The sequence below is a fragment of the Aquila chrysaetos genome, chromosome 16 (assembly GCF_900496995.4).
Source record: "Aquila chrysaetos chrysaetos chromosome 16, bAquChr1.4, whole genome shotgun sequence".
Lineage (NCBI taxonomy): Eukaryota > Metazoa > Chordata > Aves > Accipitriformes > Accipitridae > Aquila > Aquila chrysaetos.
The window spans coordinates 21437659-21454810 of NC_044019.1; the positions used below are offsets into that span (position 1 = coordinate 21437659).

General features: G+C 62.0%; 2 protein-coding genes across 4 annotated transcripts in view; both read left to right on the top strand.

The window, feature by feature from the left end:
• The first annotated feature begins 3409 nt into the window (after window positions 1-3409).
• On the top strand, window positions 3410-4315 carry LOC115352099 (basic proline-rich protein-like). The gene has a single exon (XM_030039780.1). It carries the CDS (start codon window positions 3410-3412, stop codon window positions 4313-4315), a length of 906 nt encoding a protein of 301 aa, XP_029895640.1.
• A 345-nt stretch (window positions 4316-4660) lies between these two features.
• Window positions 4661-17152, top strand: part of WT1 (WT1 transcription factor) — a 37225-nt gene continuing 24733 nt past the window's right edge. Inside the window, exons 1-4 of one of the 3 annotated variants that reach the window (XM_030039515.2) lie at window positions 4661-5381; window positions 9762-9884; window positions 10139-10241; window positions 16731-16808. In XM_030039515.2, coding sequence (XP_029895375.1) covers window positions 4991-5381; window positions 9762-9884; window positions 10139-10241; window positions 16731-16808 — 695 coding nt within the window. In that variant the 5' untranslated portion in view covers window positions 4661-4990. The remainder of the gene's footprint in view (window positions 5382-9761; window positions 9885-10138; window positions 10242-16730; window positions 16809-17152) is intronic. The other 2 variants (XM_030039516.2, XM_030039517.2) reach the window with 2 other exon arrangements.

Genomic DNA, 17152 nt, shown 5'->3' on the forward strand with positions numbered 1-17152 from the left:
CGCAGGTGCGGGAGGCGGAGCGCCGCCGCCCCCCGGGCCGCTCGCCGGGTTGAACGCGGGGTCAGGGCCGCGGTCCCGGCGGGGCGCCGCGGGGCTGGGCTGGGCTGGGCTCATCAATTTCCCGTGCTCGGTGCCTGCGTCCCGGCGCGGCACTAATGCGGAACAAATTGAGACATATCCTCTCCGTAATTAGTTCCAGCGTTTCAAAGATTTACGGTAAAATAATGGCCAGAGCCCCACCGGCCGGGCCCGGCTCTCCGCGCCCCGCCGCCGCACGCCGGTCGAGGCGCTGGGGAGGTGGCCCGGGGGCCGTGAGCTCGCCCCGCCGCCGCCGCCGCCGCCGCTCCCCTCCCCGGTGCCGGCCCGGCGGGGCCCGGCGCGGCCCGGGGGTCGCGATCGGAGCGGCGAGCGTTCGGCCGGCGGAGCCCCGAGCCGCGCTCCCCCGAGCTCCGGGAAGGAGCCGGGGCGAAGGGAGATGTACCGGTCCCCCGGCGCCGAGGAGGCTGGCCACCGCGCAGCGCCGGTGCGGCTGTTTCCGAAGCTGGCCCCTGCTCCTTCGCACCCGCCCCGCTCTGGCCGGGGAGTCGGCTCCGGGCCCGGGTCCCCGGCCTCGGCGGGAGCCTAGCGCCGGACCCGCCTGTGCCCCGCTCCGCTCGGCGGAGAGCCGGGGAGGGGGGCACGCACCGGTCCTCTTTGTGCCGTCAAAAAAAAAAGGGCTTTTTTTCCCCTCGAAGGATAAACAATACGTCCTCTCCCCGGCTCGAAAGCGTGCCAGTGCCCCCGTCAGCCCAGGCGGGGAAGGCCGGTCCCGCCTTGCCGGGGGCTGCCGGCTCCCGTGGTGCCCGCAGCGCTCGGCGGAGCGCGGGGAGGCAGCGAGGAATGCGGGATTGGGCCCGCCGTGATGAGTTCATGTGCTCCCGGAGATGCTTCGCAGCTTTGTTTCTGCTGCTCTTAGCACTTAAATAATCAAACTCTGACCAGCTCCCTGAGTGAAAGGAGACAGAGCCCCCTGCGCGCTGTGAGCGGCGTGAGCAGGACTGGAAGGGCTGGGGATTTATCTCTGTTTAAGTCAGTCTCCCCCATCTCCGAGCCGCGAGGGGATCATTTATGAGTTTAGTAAAGTGTAGTAAGAAGTATCGGTCCCTTAACTGGTTAGCATGGCAGGGGAGAAAGCGGAACGGGAAAACGCCGGCTGGGGAGGTGCTTCAGAGCTGCTCAGGTTGGAGCAGGTTCCCGAGCCCGTTTTGCCCAGGATCGAGGGGGACTCTCAGTAGAATAATCCTCGTCCAGGAAATACCTGTTGCTTAATCTTGTAGAGTATGCTTCGAGCACAGTCGAAGATTGAGCCTTATCAGGAATCACCATAGCTATGGAATAGCGGGCAAAACAAGCCTGATTGCTGCCTGGCAGAGATTTGGATCGGGCCGTGTTTGCAGGGGAGAGGGCAAAAAGTTCCGGACCGCCTGGGTCTGGATACCGGCAAGGGAGATGCTGTCCCTGAACTGCCATCTCTCCGGCCATTGCTTTCAGCTAGGCACCGAGGCCCGGGCGCCCGGTTTGCGGGGCATGGGGTGATTTACGCCTGAGTGCGACTGGAATCGGGGTCGGGATCTCCGCGGAAGAGGCGAGCAAATGTCCCCTGCACGGCGGGAGCAGCTCCTCTCAGCATGCCGGGGCGCTCCCGGCCTGGGCGAGAGGAGTGCGGGGCGGGAGCTTTTTCTCTCTCCCTGGTGCTGGCTAGAAGGGAACGGCTGCGGAAAGTGGCGCTGGCCGTTTCCCAAAAGTCCCCAGCCCGTGGCGGCGTAGAAGGGTCCGGGCTTCCCTCCTCCTCCTCCTCCTCCTCCTCCTCAGGCTGCAGCCCTGAAGGTTTCTCCCGGGATATCCCCACCCTGTTCGCGCCGGCCCCGCTCCATGCCCCGCAGGGCTGAGGTGGCCCGGGAGGGCGCAGGTGCCGGTGCACGGCGCTGCGCAGGGCTGAGCTGGCAGCCCCGGAGCCCCCCCCCCGGCCGAGCACTGCTTTCTCCAGCCTCGCTGCTGGCGCTGCCGGCAGCCGCGGGGAGGGAGGATGCGCTGATGGCCAAGGGGTCTTCGTGTTTCACCGCTGGGAAGGGCGAGAGAGGCGAAGATTTGGAAGGACTTCAGCAGTTCTTCTTCCCAGGTGGAATAACGCAGACCTAAGGGATCAAGAAAACATCTTTCCCTTTCAAGAAGATTTATCAAGCTAGGTTATTTCAAGAAAAGAAAAGAAAAAAAAAAAAAACCAAACCCAAACCAAACCACTAGTTCGAAAAATAGTCCGCTGCGGGAAAGGCTTTTTCTGTTTGTATCAAGGGAGGTCTAGTTTTCACGGGAAATTAAATACTCCGCTTAGGCTGGCCAAAGACTTCTCTCTCTGTATGTACGTTGGGGATTTTAGAGCCCGAGGTGAAAGGGACCAGCCTCAGGTGTCGGTCCGCCACAGAAACGAGCAAACCCAGCAGCAGCCCCGCTCCCGGCCCTGCCGCTCCCCGCGGCCCCGCCAGGCCCCGGCGGGCACGGGGGGACTGCGGCCGGCGGGGAGCCCCGGAGCGGCCGGGGCGGGGGAGCAGAGCGGGAGCAAGCGCCGGGGGCCGGCGGTGTCAGCAAGGGCAGCTCACGCCCCCCCTCACCGGCACCGACTGCGTTCACAAACGCTGTCCGAGAGTGGTTTAGTTTTGTGTGTGTGTTCCTAAGGAGCGGCAGATCCTGTAAACTTAGGCGATCTTTAATGTCGGCAAAGATAATCGACAAATCTTTCGCTCTCACGTTACACGTAGATTTCCGTAATAAAGAGATTTATGCATCAAAAGAGAGATTTTAAGAGGGAATCCTCTGAAGATAGTTTGTGAAAAATAAAGTCGTTTCACTAATAACAAAACCCGACGGTTTTGGTTAAAGAGTTGAAAGAGAAAATGAAATTATACTCGGCTACACTAATAATGAGCTATTTAAATTTCTTTTGTTGTAGCATTTACCCCTTGAATTTTACAACATCGTTTCAAGATTGGCGATGCTTGCGGTAACCTTTAAGGCCGCGGGGGGAAGGAAATACCGAAGTGTAAATTGTCACCGGGAAGACAACGGGCTCGGTCTTTCCAGCGGCAGGTAAATGTTCGTGGCGTTTCTTTTATTATTTTAGCTGCAAAGGGAGGGTGCGGCTGTGCGCTGCGGGCCGTGCGCCGAGCGATGGCGGTTTCGGTGCCGCCGTTTCAACGGCGGCCGGTGAAGATGCGCAAGGGACGGGGCCCGCGGGTCGCGGTGCTTCCCCCCGCGTACACTGCATCGGGGCGCAGCTCCCAGGAGCTGTCCCACGCGTGCTCGTCGGAGCTAACCTCCCCCACCCCCCCCCCCGGGTGATTATTAATCAGTGGTTTTGAAGGAAGACGGCAGGATGCCTCTTCTCGCCTTTGGTGAGAGCGGCTCCCGCGGGGGAGGCTGCGGGCTCGCCTCTGCCCCGGGTCCCGGCAGGCGCCTGGCCGCGGCAGGTACCTCCACGTCCCGCGGGGCTCTGCCGCCCGCCCCTCCGAAATCATGGCATCCCTCGCTGCCAGGGCCGACCAGAAACCCGCCGCGTCGCCTGGAAGGACCGTCGTCCGGGGATAACGTGTACGAAAGATGCCGGGGGGAGGGGGCTCTCCCGCCGCCGCCCCCGGGGTGCACGCCGGGGAGCTGCTGTCCGGGAGGCTGGGGAGGGAAGAGAGAGTCCGGGGCTCCCCAGGAGCAGCGCCAGGTGAACCTCCCCGATGCAGGTTACTCACAGCGCTGCGATCCTCCCCCGCCCGCCCAGCCGCTTCCTTCCTTCTCACACCCGGGCAGGTCGGAGGGACGGGGCTGGGACCGGGCCCACGCCGGCCCCGGTCCCCTTGCAAAGGGCCCCCTCCTCTCCGCTCGCCGGCGGAGCCCTCTGTACCCTGGCACGGCCGGCTCTGCGCGACGTGCCGCGGCCCGGCGCCCCCCCCCCCCCCCGGGACAGGGAGCGCCCGGTGTGCGGGGGCGGGGGCGCGGGCAGGCAGCCCGGACCCCGCAGGAGCTCAGGGAGACGCGGGTTCCTCCCATAGCGGGAGAGGCACCTGGAAAGACGCTTTCCCCGCGCAGGGACGGGGTCCGCCCGCCCCGGGCCGGGTCACTTCCCCTGGCTCCTGCAAGGGCGGAGGCTTCTCCGCGCCGTCCCCAGGGCCTGCGACCCCGCCGCCCTCGGGAGTCCCCACGCACATGCACGGAGCTTGCGGGGGAAGTCAGCCGGCACGTACTTACTGGCCACCTGGATCCCTCTAACGGTCTCGCAAGTCTCTCCTAAAGCGAAGGGACGTTAGGGTGAGATTTAGTGGCGCTTGCACCAGAAGAAGGGTGGGAGTGATGTGTAGGGGAAATATATTCTCCCACAGTAACCTCTCCCCCTCCATCCCCGGCTCTCCTTGTCTTCCCCCCCCCCCCCCCCCCCGCGTGTCTGGTCCGGCTGGGTTCAGCAGAGCGGGCTGTGGGCAGCCCCTCGGCGGAGGTTGTGTGAATGGAGGATCGGCGTGGCTGACTCCTCCTCCCCTGCAAGCGCCTCTATTTGAGCTTTGCAAAGTTGAGGGGGAGCAGGCATCCGAGGTGAGGCGTGCGAGGCGGCTGTGCCCCCCTAGCTCGGACAGAGGGACACGCGCACAGACAGACAGACAGACACACACCCGCGCGGACACACCGACACAACGCACACCCCGCCCTGCCCTGCCCTGCGCTGCGAGCGGGTGCAAGCCCGGAGGCGATCCTGGAGAACAACCTTTCCCTGTCGCTGCTGCCGGCTCCCGCAGGGCTGGACCCGGGGAGCTGCGTCGCGGAGCAAACTTCCCCCAAAGGGCTGAGCTCGCCAGCCTGGTGCCTGCAGCCGGAGCCGGCCTCCGGCTTGGCGGGCAGGGGCCAGGTGTCCTGGAACAAGTGCGGCCCGGGGGGAGACTGGCTGCCCGGCGGCAGGCAGAAGGTCTGCGAGCAGATGGGCTCCGACGTCCGAGACCTCAACGCGCTGCTGCCCTCCGTGCCCTCCCTGCCGAGCAACAGCAACTGCACCATGCCGGTGAGCAGCGCGGCGCAGTGGGCTCCCGTCCTGGACTTCCCCCCCGGGGCCTCCTACGGCTCGCTGGGGCCGCACTCCTTCATCAAGCAGGAGCCGAGCTGGAACGGGTCGGACCCCCACGAGGAGCAATACCTGAGCGCCTTCACCGTCCACTTCTCCGGCCAGTTCACCGGCACGGCCGGGGCTTGCCGCTACGGGCCCTTCGGCGCCCCGCCGCCCAGCCAGCCGCCCTCCGGCCAGGCTCGGATGTTCCCCAACGGGCCCTACCTGCCCAACTGCTTGGAGAGCCAGCAAGCCATCCGCAACCAGGGTAAGGGCAGCGCGCCCGGGCGCCCCGGGCTCGGGGGGGGGCGGCCCCCGGAGGCGTCCGCTTAGCCTCGCCGGGCCGCGCTTGATGTAAACACCGAGCCCGGCCTTTCTCCGCAGCAGCCGGGCAGGGTTAGGCGAGCCAGCCCTTCCGTGCCTGCCCTTCCGTGCCTCCTTTCCCTCCCCGTGCGGCGGCCACGTCGCTCCGCGGAGTTTTGGGAGCCACGAGTCGCTCGCCCCCACGCCTCCGTGGGGCAGCGGGCGGCTCTGCCGGGCGGGCTGGAGCCCCCTCCGCCCCCCTCCCCGGGTTGGAGCAGCCTCTCGCCTCGCAAAGGTTTGTTCGGGCCGGGGACGGCGCAAGTCCTGGAATGGAGATGGGGCCGGTGCCCCGAAACAGTTCCCCCTACAGATCTTGGCGGCGGGGGCGGGGGTGGGGGGTGTACCTCCAAACCTCCTCCTGTATCCGAAAACCGCTGTGCGCACGTTAGCGCTTTCAAGCCCCTCGTCGAATTAACCTCGGGAACGCTGAATGCCCCCAGGCCGGGCTATACAAGCAGGGGCGCCTCGCAGTTTCTGTTCAGCATCCCCGTGGCCAGGACACGCTGCTGTTTGCACCGCCCTGGGAAATTCCCGTGGGCTGCAGGGCCGGGCGGTGGGTCACCCCCTGCGCGTGGCACCGGCATCATCATCATCTAATCGTTTTTCTTCCAGACGCTGCAGTATAAACATCTACTGGTGCAAACGCGAGGAAGAAGGGCAAGGGGGCGAGCGTGCGGAGAGCTTGCCCGAGACCTCTCGGGTCCTGTTCCCCCTCCTTCAGCTGGCCCCGGAGGCGCGGGCTGTCGAGCGCCTGCCCCGCAACTCCCCGGCCCCGGGCGAGGCGCCGGGGTCTGGCCGAGGGGGGGGTCGGGCCGTCGCGGCCCCGAGACTCGGGGAACGGGCGAGCGGCGGAGGGTGCGCGGCCCGGCCGGAGCGGGACGACTCGCCGGGGTCTCGCCGCTCTTGGCGCGGGGTCGTCCGCGCCCAGCCCGCAGCTCGGGCTTGCTGTAAGCCGCGGGGGTAACGGCGTACCCGCAGAGCGGGGCTGGACGCGACCGCCCCGGGAGGACGCGGGCGATACGGGCTGCCCCCCGGCTCTCTGGCGGCTGGCGAAGGGAGGCAGGGCGAGGAGCCGGAGCGGAGGCCGAGGCCGGGCGGGCGCGCTGTGTGCTAGCCGCCGAGAGCTGGCCCGAGGCCGGCGTGGCGGCCCGAGGCGACGTTCGCAGCCGAGAGAGGCGATGGCGGCGGAGGGGAAGCGGTTGTTCAGCAGCGCGGCCGCGCACGGGGCCGCCTCCCCCGGGCAGTGCCGGGTCGCCGTCCCGGAGCCACCGCTCTGCTGCCTTCGGCCCCCGGGGCCTGACCCCGCTGTCCGCCCAGCGCCCGGCTCTAACGTCGGAAACCGCGGAGCGGGGCGCCAGGGCCGTGCTGGGAAAGATGGGCAGCATCCCCGGAGCTCGGGGAGAGGCTCGGCCGCGCCGCGCCGGGCCGGGCCGGCGGCGAGGCCCCGGGGCCCCAGGCTGCGAGCGGCGGGACCCGGCGGGGCGCGGCCTCCGATCGCCCCAGCACAGAGCACGCCGGGCCAGGGAGCTCCGGCGGGGATTTTTTTAAGACATCTGAAGGGATTTTAGACATCGGAGAGGATTTGTAATCGCTGGGCCGAAATAGCGACGAGGAGGTGGAGAGGAGGGTGAGGGAATTAAACTGGGCCCGGGTGGGTGAGCGGGTGGGCGAGGGACAAAATAGCTGCGACCCCGCGCCATCCTGTCGTCTGAGTTTAACCACCTTTAAACGGAGCCTTTAACACCCCAGAACAGGGAGCCCGCAGTGAGCTTTGCTCAGTCTCCGGCGCCCTGCGGGCAGTGCGCGGTCTGCGGCACCGCAAGCCCTGCGCACACACAAACACAACCACACACCCACAACCACACACCCACACACACCTGTACGTGCCTGCGGAGCCGGGGCCCAGCGGCCTTACAGCTCTGCTCCGCCACGGCCCCGGCCGGGCGGATCGAGGCCCTGCAAGAACCTGGAGGAAAGGGCCGTGTCCCGGGGAGCAGGGGCCGTGTCCCGGCTCCCCCCCCACCACACCCCGCCAGGCCGCTCTCTGCGCCCGCGGAGGGGGGGTATGGGGTGTCCCTTCAGCTCGGGGCTGCCTCCCCGCACTGGGGCTTAGCCACAACTATTTTCGGCAACACGCAGCGAGCTCTTTCGGCAAGGAGGAATTCGGTGGTTGCTTTTTTTTTTTTTTTCCCCGTGATTGGATAAAATGTTTTTGCTTTGGCTCTCCTCAAGGTTGAACTACTATTTTTTTTTTTAGCCGGTTCCTCCGACCGTGGGAAAGACGCTACCTTGCCTCTGCGATGACATTTCTGCCAAGCCTGGGATGGGGTGGGGGTTAGGGAGCTAAGGCTTTGAAACCTCTGCCCAATTTTCCTCTTCTCGTTCGCCTCTTTCATCCAGCTGGGCTCCTCCAACAACTGGATGCCTCCAGCAGGCCCCGTTCTCCAGCAGATGTACAACTTTCAATTATTTTCAGCACATTTTAATCAGGCCTGGCTCTGATAACGCCCTAATTAAAGAGACCTCACTATCGGCAGCTCGGTTCAGAACTCAACTTTCTTATCACATTCCTGAAGCTTTGGTCAGGCAACACCGGAAAATGCGGCCAAAACCTCGTTCTGCTCTGAGCTGAGTTTTGAAGGTCACCGAAAGTCTGCGTCGGGCCAAAAGTAACGTAGAAAGTGTCAGTGTTTTCTGAAAGTTAAAAAAGAGGCAGAGGGAAATGGGGAAAAGGGAGTTGAAGGTTGAGCCTCTACCCTGAGGGCTAAGGGAGGAGATAAGGAGCGAGAAACAGCTGTGGGATGGGAGCCCGTAAGGTACCGGCCTGTCAACGCTGCTCTGCTCGCATCGCCGCGAAAGGAGCTCTGCTCCTAGGGCGAGGGGGATGCCAGAGAGATTTGGCCGGGGACGAGTCAGTCCCACTTCTGTCCCGGCCCCGCAGTCTCAGGGCCGGCTTAAAATCACTGCGGAGGCGAAGGTTTCAAAGTCTTCTGGATTTTTTTTCCATCCTCCTCCCCATTGCTTCCTTCATTTCTCCCGCGCAACGCCGCAGGTCAGTTCAGTCCTGTAATGTAGCTGGATCTAGGCTGTCTGCAGAGAGAATAAAATGGAGAAGCAACAACCGGATCCCTTTGTTGCCTCTCCATTTTATTCCCTGTGAAATCCTCTGTGATCGCCGGTGGTGAAGCAGACCTGCACAGCGCCGAGCACTCGGCACCGAAGGGAACTGAGAGAGGACCCTCAAAACAGTCCCGAGTGCTCCCCCTCGACTAACAAAGTCACCCTCCGGCCACACGCCACATCCAGACGGGCTGTGGAGGATGCCTGTGCTGGAATAAGCGGGTTAAGAGGGAGGGGTGTGAGGGAGGGAGCACTCCTCGTCAGGTTGGTTTCTTTTCCCAGCCCGTGTCGGGCTTTCTGTTTTGTTTTGGTTTTTTGGAAGAGTGACTCTTGGAGGAGCTTGGTTCTCGGGGTAAATGCTGATGAGCCAAGAAGCCTCTGAGATAATATTACTTTGTAATTACTTTTTTAGCTGAAGTTGTTTAGCCAGCTCCAAGTCATTAATGAAAGTTGGTGTCCAAGCACCTGATTTACGATTTCGTGTCGGCCCGGGGTCAGCAGAGGTGGTCTCTTTCCATCTGAATCTGCTCGGTGTAGGAAACAAAATAGGCTGTTTATTATTTTGGAGAGCAATTTTCGCTGAAAGGAGGAGTTTTATTTTTGCATGTAACATTCCGCCTCTTTATTGCAGACTCTTCAGAAAGCTGCTCTTAAAAAGAAAAAAAAGTAAGAAAGATTAAAGGGTAACTTCTAAATTGGAAACGGCAGAGGAGTACACTGAGCAGATGGGAATCTTCCTCTTTAATATGAGCAACAATTAATGAAAACATCCTTTTTATTACCGAAGCCGATCTGTTCTCTTTAAAGACGAACGAGACTTCCGACTTTCCGCCCCTCGGAGCGGGCTGCCCGGCTCGCCTCTCCCCGCGGCGGGGGTGGTGGTGGGGGGGCGTCCCACGGGGTCCCACCCGCACCGCCCTGCGCCCGCAGCCTTGCGAAGTGCGTGTGCTGGGGGGAGAGTGAACGGAGGGGCACGGCCTTCCCGTGCCTTTTCCCCCACGGTGGGCAGCAGCACCGGGGGAAGGGGAGCACGGTGCGGTAAAGGCCAGGCATCTCGGCAGCCCGCGGCGGTGCGGTGGGTGCGTGGCGGCGAGAGGCTTCGCGGGGAGTTGGTGGCCCCGAGGGCTCAAGGTGCCTCCTAACCCCGCCGCGGTCTCTTCGGCAGGTTACAGCACCGTGGCGTTTGACGGGACCCCCAGCTACGGCCACACGCCGTCTCACCACGCCGCCCAGTTCACAAACCACTCCTTCAAACACGAGGACCCCATCAGCCAGCAGCCCTCGCTAGGTAATTTCAGTCTCCGCGGGTGCGGACCGCGCTCCCGACCGCGGGGCCCCGTCTCAGAGGGCGCTGGCGGCCGGCCAGCAATCCGGAGCGGCTCCGGAGTCGCGCCGCTGCCCCCTCCCGCAGGCCCGGCACGGAGCTAGAGCTGCGCAAACGCTGGAGGAGGGGGCCCTGCAGCCCCCGCTGCAGAGCGGGGCGGCGGGGGGGGGGAACGGCCGGTCGCCGCGGGGGTTAACTCTGTGCCGCTTTCTCCGCAGGGGACCAGCAGTACTCGGTGCCTCCCCCGGTGTACGGCTGCCACACGCCCACCGACAGCTGCACGGGCAGTCAGGCCCTGCTCCTCCGGACCCCCTACAACAGGTACCTCCGCCGGCAGGGAGCTTTGCCTTGCCTCCTTTTGCGCGAGTTGTTGTTCGGACGTGCTCTCTCCCCCACATGCCGTTCAAACAGCTTTCTCCTTTCTGGAAGGAAACAGACTTATTTTTTCCCTTCTCAAAAAAAAAAAAAAAAGATTCACAAGTTTAAAAACAAAACAAAACAAAACCAAAACCAACCAACCAAAACCAAAACAAAAACACAAAACCAAACCAAAACAAAACCCCACCCCCAAAAACCAAAAAACCCCCACAAAACCAAAAAACCCCCACAAAACCAAAAAAAACCCACAAAACAAAAAAAAAAAACCACAAAACCAAAAAAAGCCCCACAAAACCAAAAAAGACGCCGCACCCTCCGCCCCGGGCCCCGCCGTGTCTCGGAGCTTCCCCGGGCCGCCTCGTCCTCCCGGGCCGGGGTTCGCGGGGGGTGCCGGCGCCGCTCGGCGCTGGCCGAGCATCCACCGCCGGGCTCGGGCATTCTGCTGCCGGCTCGGGGCAGCCGCTCTCCGGCGGCAGGTGCCGGCCGCCTCTGGGCAAGCGGGGAGCCGGGCTGCCCGGCCTCCTCGGAGCACGCCTGTCCCGAAGCCCGCCGGTGCGAAGGGTTTGGGATTTGCCCAGGTGCGCTCATCCGCGCCGGGAGGAGGGGAAGTGCCCGGGGCAGCCCAGCGGAGCCTGGCCCAGACCCGCTCCGGAGCATCCCCTCACTGCCCGAGGCGGGCGCGGTCCCGCCACCGCCGCCCTACACCCGTCCCCCCCGCCTCGGCTCAGGCTGCAGAGCGGAGGCGGCCCGCTCCGGGGACAGGATCCGACCCGCAAGGCGCAGCGGTCGGCGCGGCCCCTGCCCCTGCGCCTTCTGCCCGCTGCCGGCGCTGGGAGCCCCTGCCGCCGCTCTTCCCCGAGGCCGGGAAGATGTGGGAGCGCTCGCTGGTGAGCAACAGCGATGGCCAGAGCGTGGTACGGGAATGGGGCAGGCAATTAAAACTCGGCTCCGTCCAGGGGCTTCGTCTTGCAGACCAAGAGCCCTTCCGATGGCTCCCAGGAGCGACGGGGACTGGCCTGCAGGGAGGTTATGTATTGAAAACGGGGCAATAAACCTATCGGATTTCCTTGCTGGGAGAAAGGTGCATCTGGAGCTTTGGTCATGCACGAACTCTCTGTGCCAACAGACGGGTCCGTTGCAAGCGCGGCTTCCCGTTTTCTTCGATCTGGCGTGGGGGCCGGGCGTGTCTCTTGAAGTTTTACAACGTGTTTAGCGAGCAAAGAAGTTTCCCCAAATTTATTCTTCAACTTTTTGTGAACTTGGAGCCAGTCCCGTATCTCGGAGTTGCTAAGTAACTCTCGCACACAAAACAATATGCCTCCGCGAAGGAAGCCGCGAGCGGCTCCTCTTGTAGGCCGGTTATATCATCTCTGATTAATCAACACTGGACGTGGGACAACAAAATTGTCACTTCCAGAAGCCACTTCGCTAATGAACGTGAGTTGACGTCAAGGGAAGGAGGGAATGAGGTAATGAAGGAAGGAAAGCAGCCTATCCAGAGAGATTAGCTCGCAGAATAATTGGCGGGGCGAACTCCTGCGCTGAAGTGACAGAGATTGCTCGCCTCGCAGGGAAATCTATAAATACGGTTTGTAGGGAGGCTTGGGGAGGGCAGCTCCGAGCCGCCGCGGGCAGCCGCCGCTCTCCCCAGCCCCCCCGGGCCCCGGGGCTCCCGTGTCGGGGGTCCCGGCGGCGGCACGGCGGGCGCTCCCTCCTGCGGCGTTTGTCCTCTTTAGTGGAGCGAGCCCGGCCCTAGGAGGTGTGATTCCGATAGGAAACGGCTGCTTGTGCCGAGAGCTCTCTCCTCCGTGTGCCTTCACCGACGGTAGCACGGCCAGGCATCGCCCTAACGCGGCCACCTCCCGCCCAGCGCTTCGGGACCCGGGTCCCGGCGCGGGTGGGCAGCGCTGCGCTGCGCTACGCGGCCGATTTCTCCCCGACCTTAGCCTTGACCCTACTCTGCTCCCTGGGAGGTTTACTGCTTACTTCGGTAGGATAAGGATTTAAGCCCTTAAACCTCACGGGAGCCAATACTGATGCGTGGGGGTGTAAGTCAGGGCAGAACTTGTTCGATGTCGAGGGCAGCTCCGGTTGTACAAAGCCTACTCCCGCATCTGAGCCCCAGCAGGTGGGTGAGCTCGGTACGGCCTCCCCTCGTCCCCTCCTGCACGTCTTCGAAAGCATCTGGAAAAAACTCTTGTTCCTACTACACACGTGTTCTTCCTAGAAAGTGGGTGACTACTTACCGTGTAGAAACTCACGGGCGTGATTCGTTAGCCACATTTCCAACGGCCCGAAAACGGACCGCACTGTCTTGGTCAATATTCGTATTGGTCTGGCAGAATCTTTATTGTTATTTTAAGACCCTAATTATTCTGTACCTCCTTTGCGAAGATGTATTTTGCTTTTCCCAGTTCAGGTCAAGTTTGCCAGCCCTGCTTTGACACCTGATGGCTCGGTTGCCGCCCCCGAGGGCCGGGGCTGGCAGGGCCGGGGCGGTGAGGCTGTCCGCGGCCGCGGCCGTGCCCGCTGCGCGCATCACCTGCTCATCCCCGGCGCGACGAGGTTCGTCGCGTCTGTCGCTCCTCGCACTGGCCGAGGACAGCGGGCGCTCCCGTTCGCCTTTAGCGGTGGAGAGGGGGCGACGTGGCCGGAGGAACCGAGCTCGGGAGCGGGAGGTGTTGCCTCTTTCTCCGGCGGGATGCCACGGCCGGTGTTTGCCCCGCACCGCCTCTCCTTTGCGCTTCCCCGGGACGGGCGTCGTTTGCGGTCCCCGTCCATCCTCCCCCCACCCCCGGGCCGAGGCCCGCCGGGCCCCATCCCTCCTTCATCCCCCGTCTGGGGTCTCTCAGCGCCGAAACGCGACCCGGGGGGCAATTCTTTCCCGAGCGGAGGTGGGGCGAGACAGCAGCCGCTTGGAGAGGCAGGAGTGACCCCCCCCCCACCTGATGCTCTCTTCCCCGTCAGCTCGCCGGCTGGCGCGGGGAGCCGCGCCGGGTCGCGAGTGGGCGTGAGCGGCGGGTCCCTCGGCCGGGAGAGGTCCCGGCCCGGCTGCTGCCAGCCCCCCCTGCAGTGCCGAGGGGTACCGGGGCGGGCCTGGGGCCGAAGAGCGTCGCCTTCTCTCCCGCACCAAGGCAAAGCAGCCGGGAAGGCGACGGCTTGAAAGAAACGGTTCAAGGATCGTAATTCCTATACTGGAAGCAAAAGTATCTCTGAAATCTCTCGCCTCGGCAACTACTTGCTCTCAGTTTATAGTGCAGCCCGCTCCTCTGCCAAGGAATCCTGCGCCTGTTGTTGATAGCTGGACATGGATGACAAACCCGCGCAGATTGCAAGTGTGCATTAGATGACTAGCATTTGTGGGTCCATTAAAATGGTGATGTGAACTTTTCTACCTCGCGCTGTTTAATGTAGTAAACATGCTCGATGTTGAAAATTTACTGTGAGTCACACTTACAAAGACTTTAAAAGTGGAGGAGTCTCAGTTCAGATTATAGCTCTTTCTGTGCAGAGGTCAAGAACTCGGTAATACTGCAATGCAGGCCAAAACAAACTCTATATGATCTACTACTGGTTTCCTTTTAAGTTCCCTTTTTGCTCAGCGTTGACTTCCTTTTATTCCACTCCAACTTACATTAATCCCCGTTGTAGAAATGTTCCCCCTCTTCCTCTCGTTTCTCTTTAAAAGCATCTCTGTAATGAAAATAAGTTATTTTTAGTGTCTTCTTTGTGGCCGTTTGGATGGCCAAGGATTCAGATTGGAATCAGTGCAGGCATATCCCCGGAGACCCCGCTTTCCGTCTCATCATTCAGACCTCATCCAAAGCCGAGATTTTGAGAGGAGCTGTTAATTCCATGAGATCATCTCACGGTACTGTCAATAGCAAACCACGGCGAAGCGTAAACGGAGTTAGGGATGTCCTGTTCTCTGTCACATGTCAGATGCGAGATGTTTAATCCTGTGCCGTTGCCCGGTGGCCCCCGGGCAAACGCTGGCCGGCGCGGCCATTCCCGCCTCCGGGCTCGCCGGGGCGCGGGGCCCGGCGGCGCCCACCCGCCTCCCGCCCCAGGGCGGCTCTCGCAGGGTTTAGCCAAATCTTGGGCAATCCCGGGTTTTTCCAGATGGAAAACCCTCGCAGGGTCGTGGGCTCAGCGTTTCCACGGAAAAGAAATTTCTCCCCTTGGCCACTGCCGGCAGCAGAGATCACCCAGACCCCCTCTGCAGCCCCCGTGAGGGCTGTGGGGGTGCCCCTGCGTGGGCACCCCGGTGCCGGGGCAGAGCCCACGCAGCCCATCCCGCGGGAATCCGCTGTCGGGGCCTCAAGTCAGACTTGTCTCCTTCTCCCCAAGTCGCGCAGCTGAAACGCGGCCCCGCTCGGCTCCGGCGCCGGGGGGGGGCGGCCCGGCCCGGCCTGGCGTGGGGTGCCGAGCCCGGGGTGGCGTGGGGTGCCGAGCCGGGGCGCCGTGGGGTGCCGAGCAGGGGCGCCTGCTCTCCCCGGCACTCATTCCCCCGGCTCCTGCCCCACGGCAGCTGCACGGGAGGGCGAGGAGGGACGAGGGCTGCGGGTCTCTGCCGGGGCCGGCCCGAGCCAGCGGGACCGGCTGCGGCAGAGCGGGGTTTAGCAGGAGGAGCGGAGTTTCGCTCGCTTTCGTTCTCCGAGTGCTTTACAGGACGCCCAGCCTGCCCGAAAGCCGCTCCGGGCTCCCTTCAAAGGCTGAAGCCAGCTCGGGCTCCGCCGGTAAGCTTTTGTCGGAGCTGCAAAGGCAGCAGCGAAGCGCGGCGGTAAATCGGGGAGGGCAGGAGGGAGCTTTGGACGGGGAGGCGAAGACGGTGAGCTGCGGCTTCACCTCGCCGCCGGACATTGCGCTGGTTTCGGAGCGGTTTGTTTTGGAGACTGTCACCCAAAGGCGGCATGCAATACAGTGGCTGCGAGCTAGTGACAAGATGAGTAAGTGTATTGCTTTATGAAAAAGCAAAGGAGGGGAAAAAGTGGATATTGTGGGGGAGGCTCTTATAAATGAACTGTCAAGCGAAAGAAAGTTAAAGGGAAATCTCCTGCTGTAAATGCATCGGGCGGGCACTTCTAATAAAAATCAGGGTCCTGGAGGAATTAATTACAGCAGCATTACAGGAAGAATTCGTGGAATTGCAAAACGTAGTTGGCACAGACCAGCACGGACTGCTATTGCAAATGGGGAAACTGCAGGAGAGTTTAACAATTCCTGAGCTGATATGCAGGACATTGTAGTAGCATAATAGCACTTCAGACACACTAATGAATAATAGTGTCCAGTGATACTGACAAATGATATTACACATACTTCGAGATTGAAGTCACTTAATTTGTTTTTATATGCAAAAGCTTCCCACTGGAATCTGACTTTTTTAGGTCGCTTCTACCTGCCACGAAGAAAAAAAAAAAGACCCTCTTCTAATAACAGAATGATCTAAATTCACCGCGTAAGTCCAGCGAATTTAGGTGTAATCAATCAACAGGGAGACGTGCGTTTATTGTGAGCGGCTGTTCCGCGGCATCAATCACAGAGCCCCGCTGAAAGGCCCGGGGGCTCCCGCCTCGTGTGTGTCCCCCCCCGCGGCGGCTCTCCGGGGCGAGCCTGCGCGGCGGCGGGGAGCTGCGCTTTGGGGAGCCCCCGCAGCCTGCCCCGGGGGGGCTGCATGCCACAGCCGACGGCTTTGGGGAGGGCCCGACCGGGCGAGCCGCTCCGCGGGGCTCCGCGGGGCTCCGCGGGTCTCGGCGGCGGCAGCGTCCCGGGGCCGGCCCTGCCCCGGGTGTGCCGCTGCGGAGAGGAGAACGGTGGTGGGGAAACGGCGGTCTGCAGCCCCCCCCCCCCCCCCGCCCGTGCTGCCTTCGGTGCGCACCGGCGGGGAAAGAGCCTATTCCAGCGCTGAGCTTCGTTTATCGCTCGGCCACTCCATTTTTCTCCCGCTTGTCAAGCCCCTCTGCGTAGCAACATCCATCACGAGTCACGATAGCTGCCTCACTCCATTAACCACGTGGTCTCTCACACTCCTGGTTAAAACAGTTAACAGATTTGCCTTCTTAAAACAGATAATCCGCTTCGTTAGCCCGCCAGGCTGCCTATATTCGTTTCATTAATTTCAGTGTGCCAATATCGGATGCTACTGTTCTGTAAGGAAAAAGTGTTATGTCTCCGCTTCCAGCTATTTGCAAGTTGACAGGCTTGCAGATTCAAAGAGACTTTTCAATCCACAGCCATTCTTCTATTTCCTTTCCTTTTTTTTTTTTTGTTAATTCACAATACATCGATAAAAGGGATTATGTAAAATAATTTCACTTTCTACCGTTATGTATTTAAAAACAATAACGAAGAAAATGTTGCTGTCTTGACGTATTGGTTTTTATTCGATCGCTGCAATTGTAGTTCTAATTCTACATATTTTCACAACAGTGACAATTTATACCAAATGACCTCACAGCTTGAGTGCATGACATGGAATCAAATGAACTTGGGATCCACACTGAAGGGGTAAGGTGCTTTCTCCTTTTCTAATCTTTTGCCCCAGCGTAGCCGTGTTACTGAGCTAACTTTATCTTCTATTTTACGACTCGAATCCGGTCACCAGCACGGGAAAACACCGGCCGGTTCCGACAGTGCCTCGTCACCTGGCTGTAGCTGCCCCTCTTTTTTAAAGACGCTTGTAATAACCCCCGTTAGGCCTCCGGGTGCCGGCTGGTCCGGGCTCTCCGAGTCAGGCGGCAGGCACCGCAGAGGCGAAGCTCCCCGGCGGCCGCCCCGCTCTGCCCCCGCGGGGCTCCAGGCCAGCCGAGGGCAGCGCGGCTCCGCCGGGGCCGGCCCGGGGGTGGCTGGGG

What these genes read in the sequence shown, in the direction of transcription:
- LOC115352099 (XM_030039780.1), top strand. Translation starts at nt 3,410, where the DNA reads ATGCCTCTTCTCGCCTTTGGTGAGAGCGGCTCCCGCGGGGGAGGCTGC.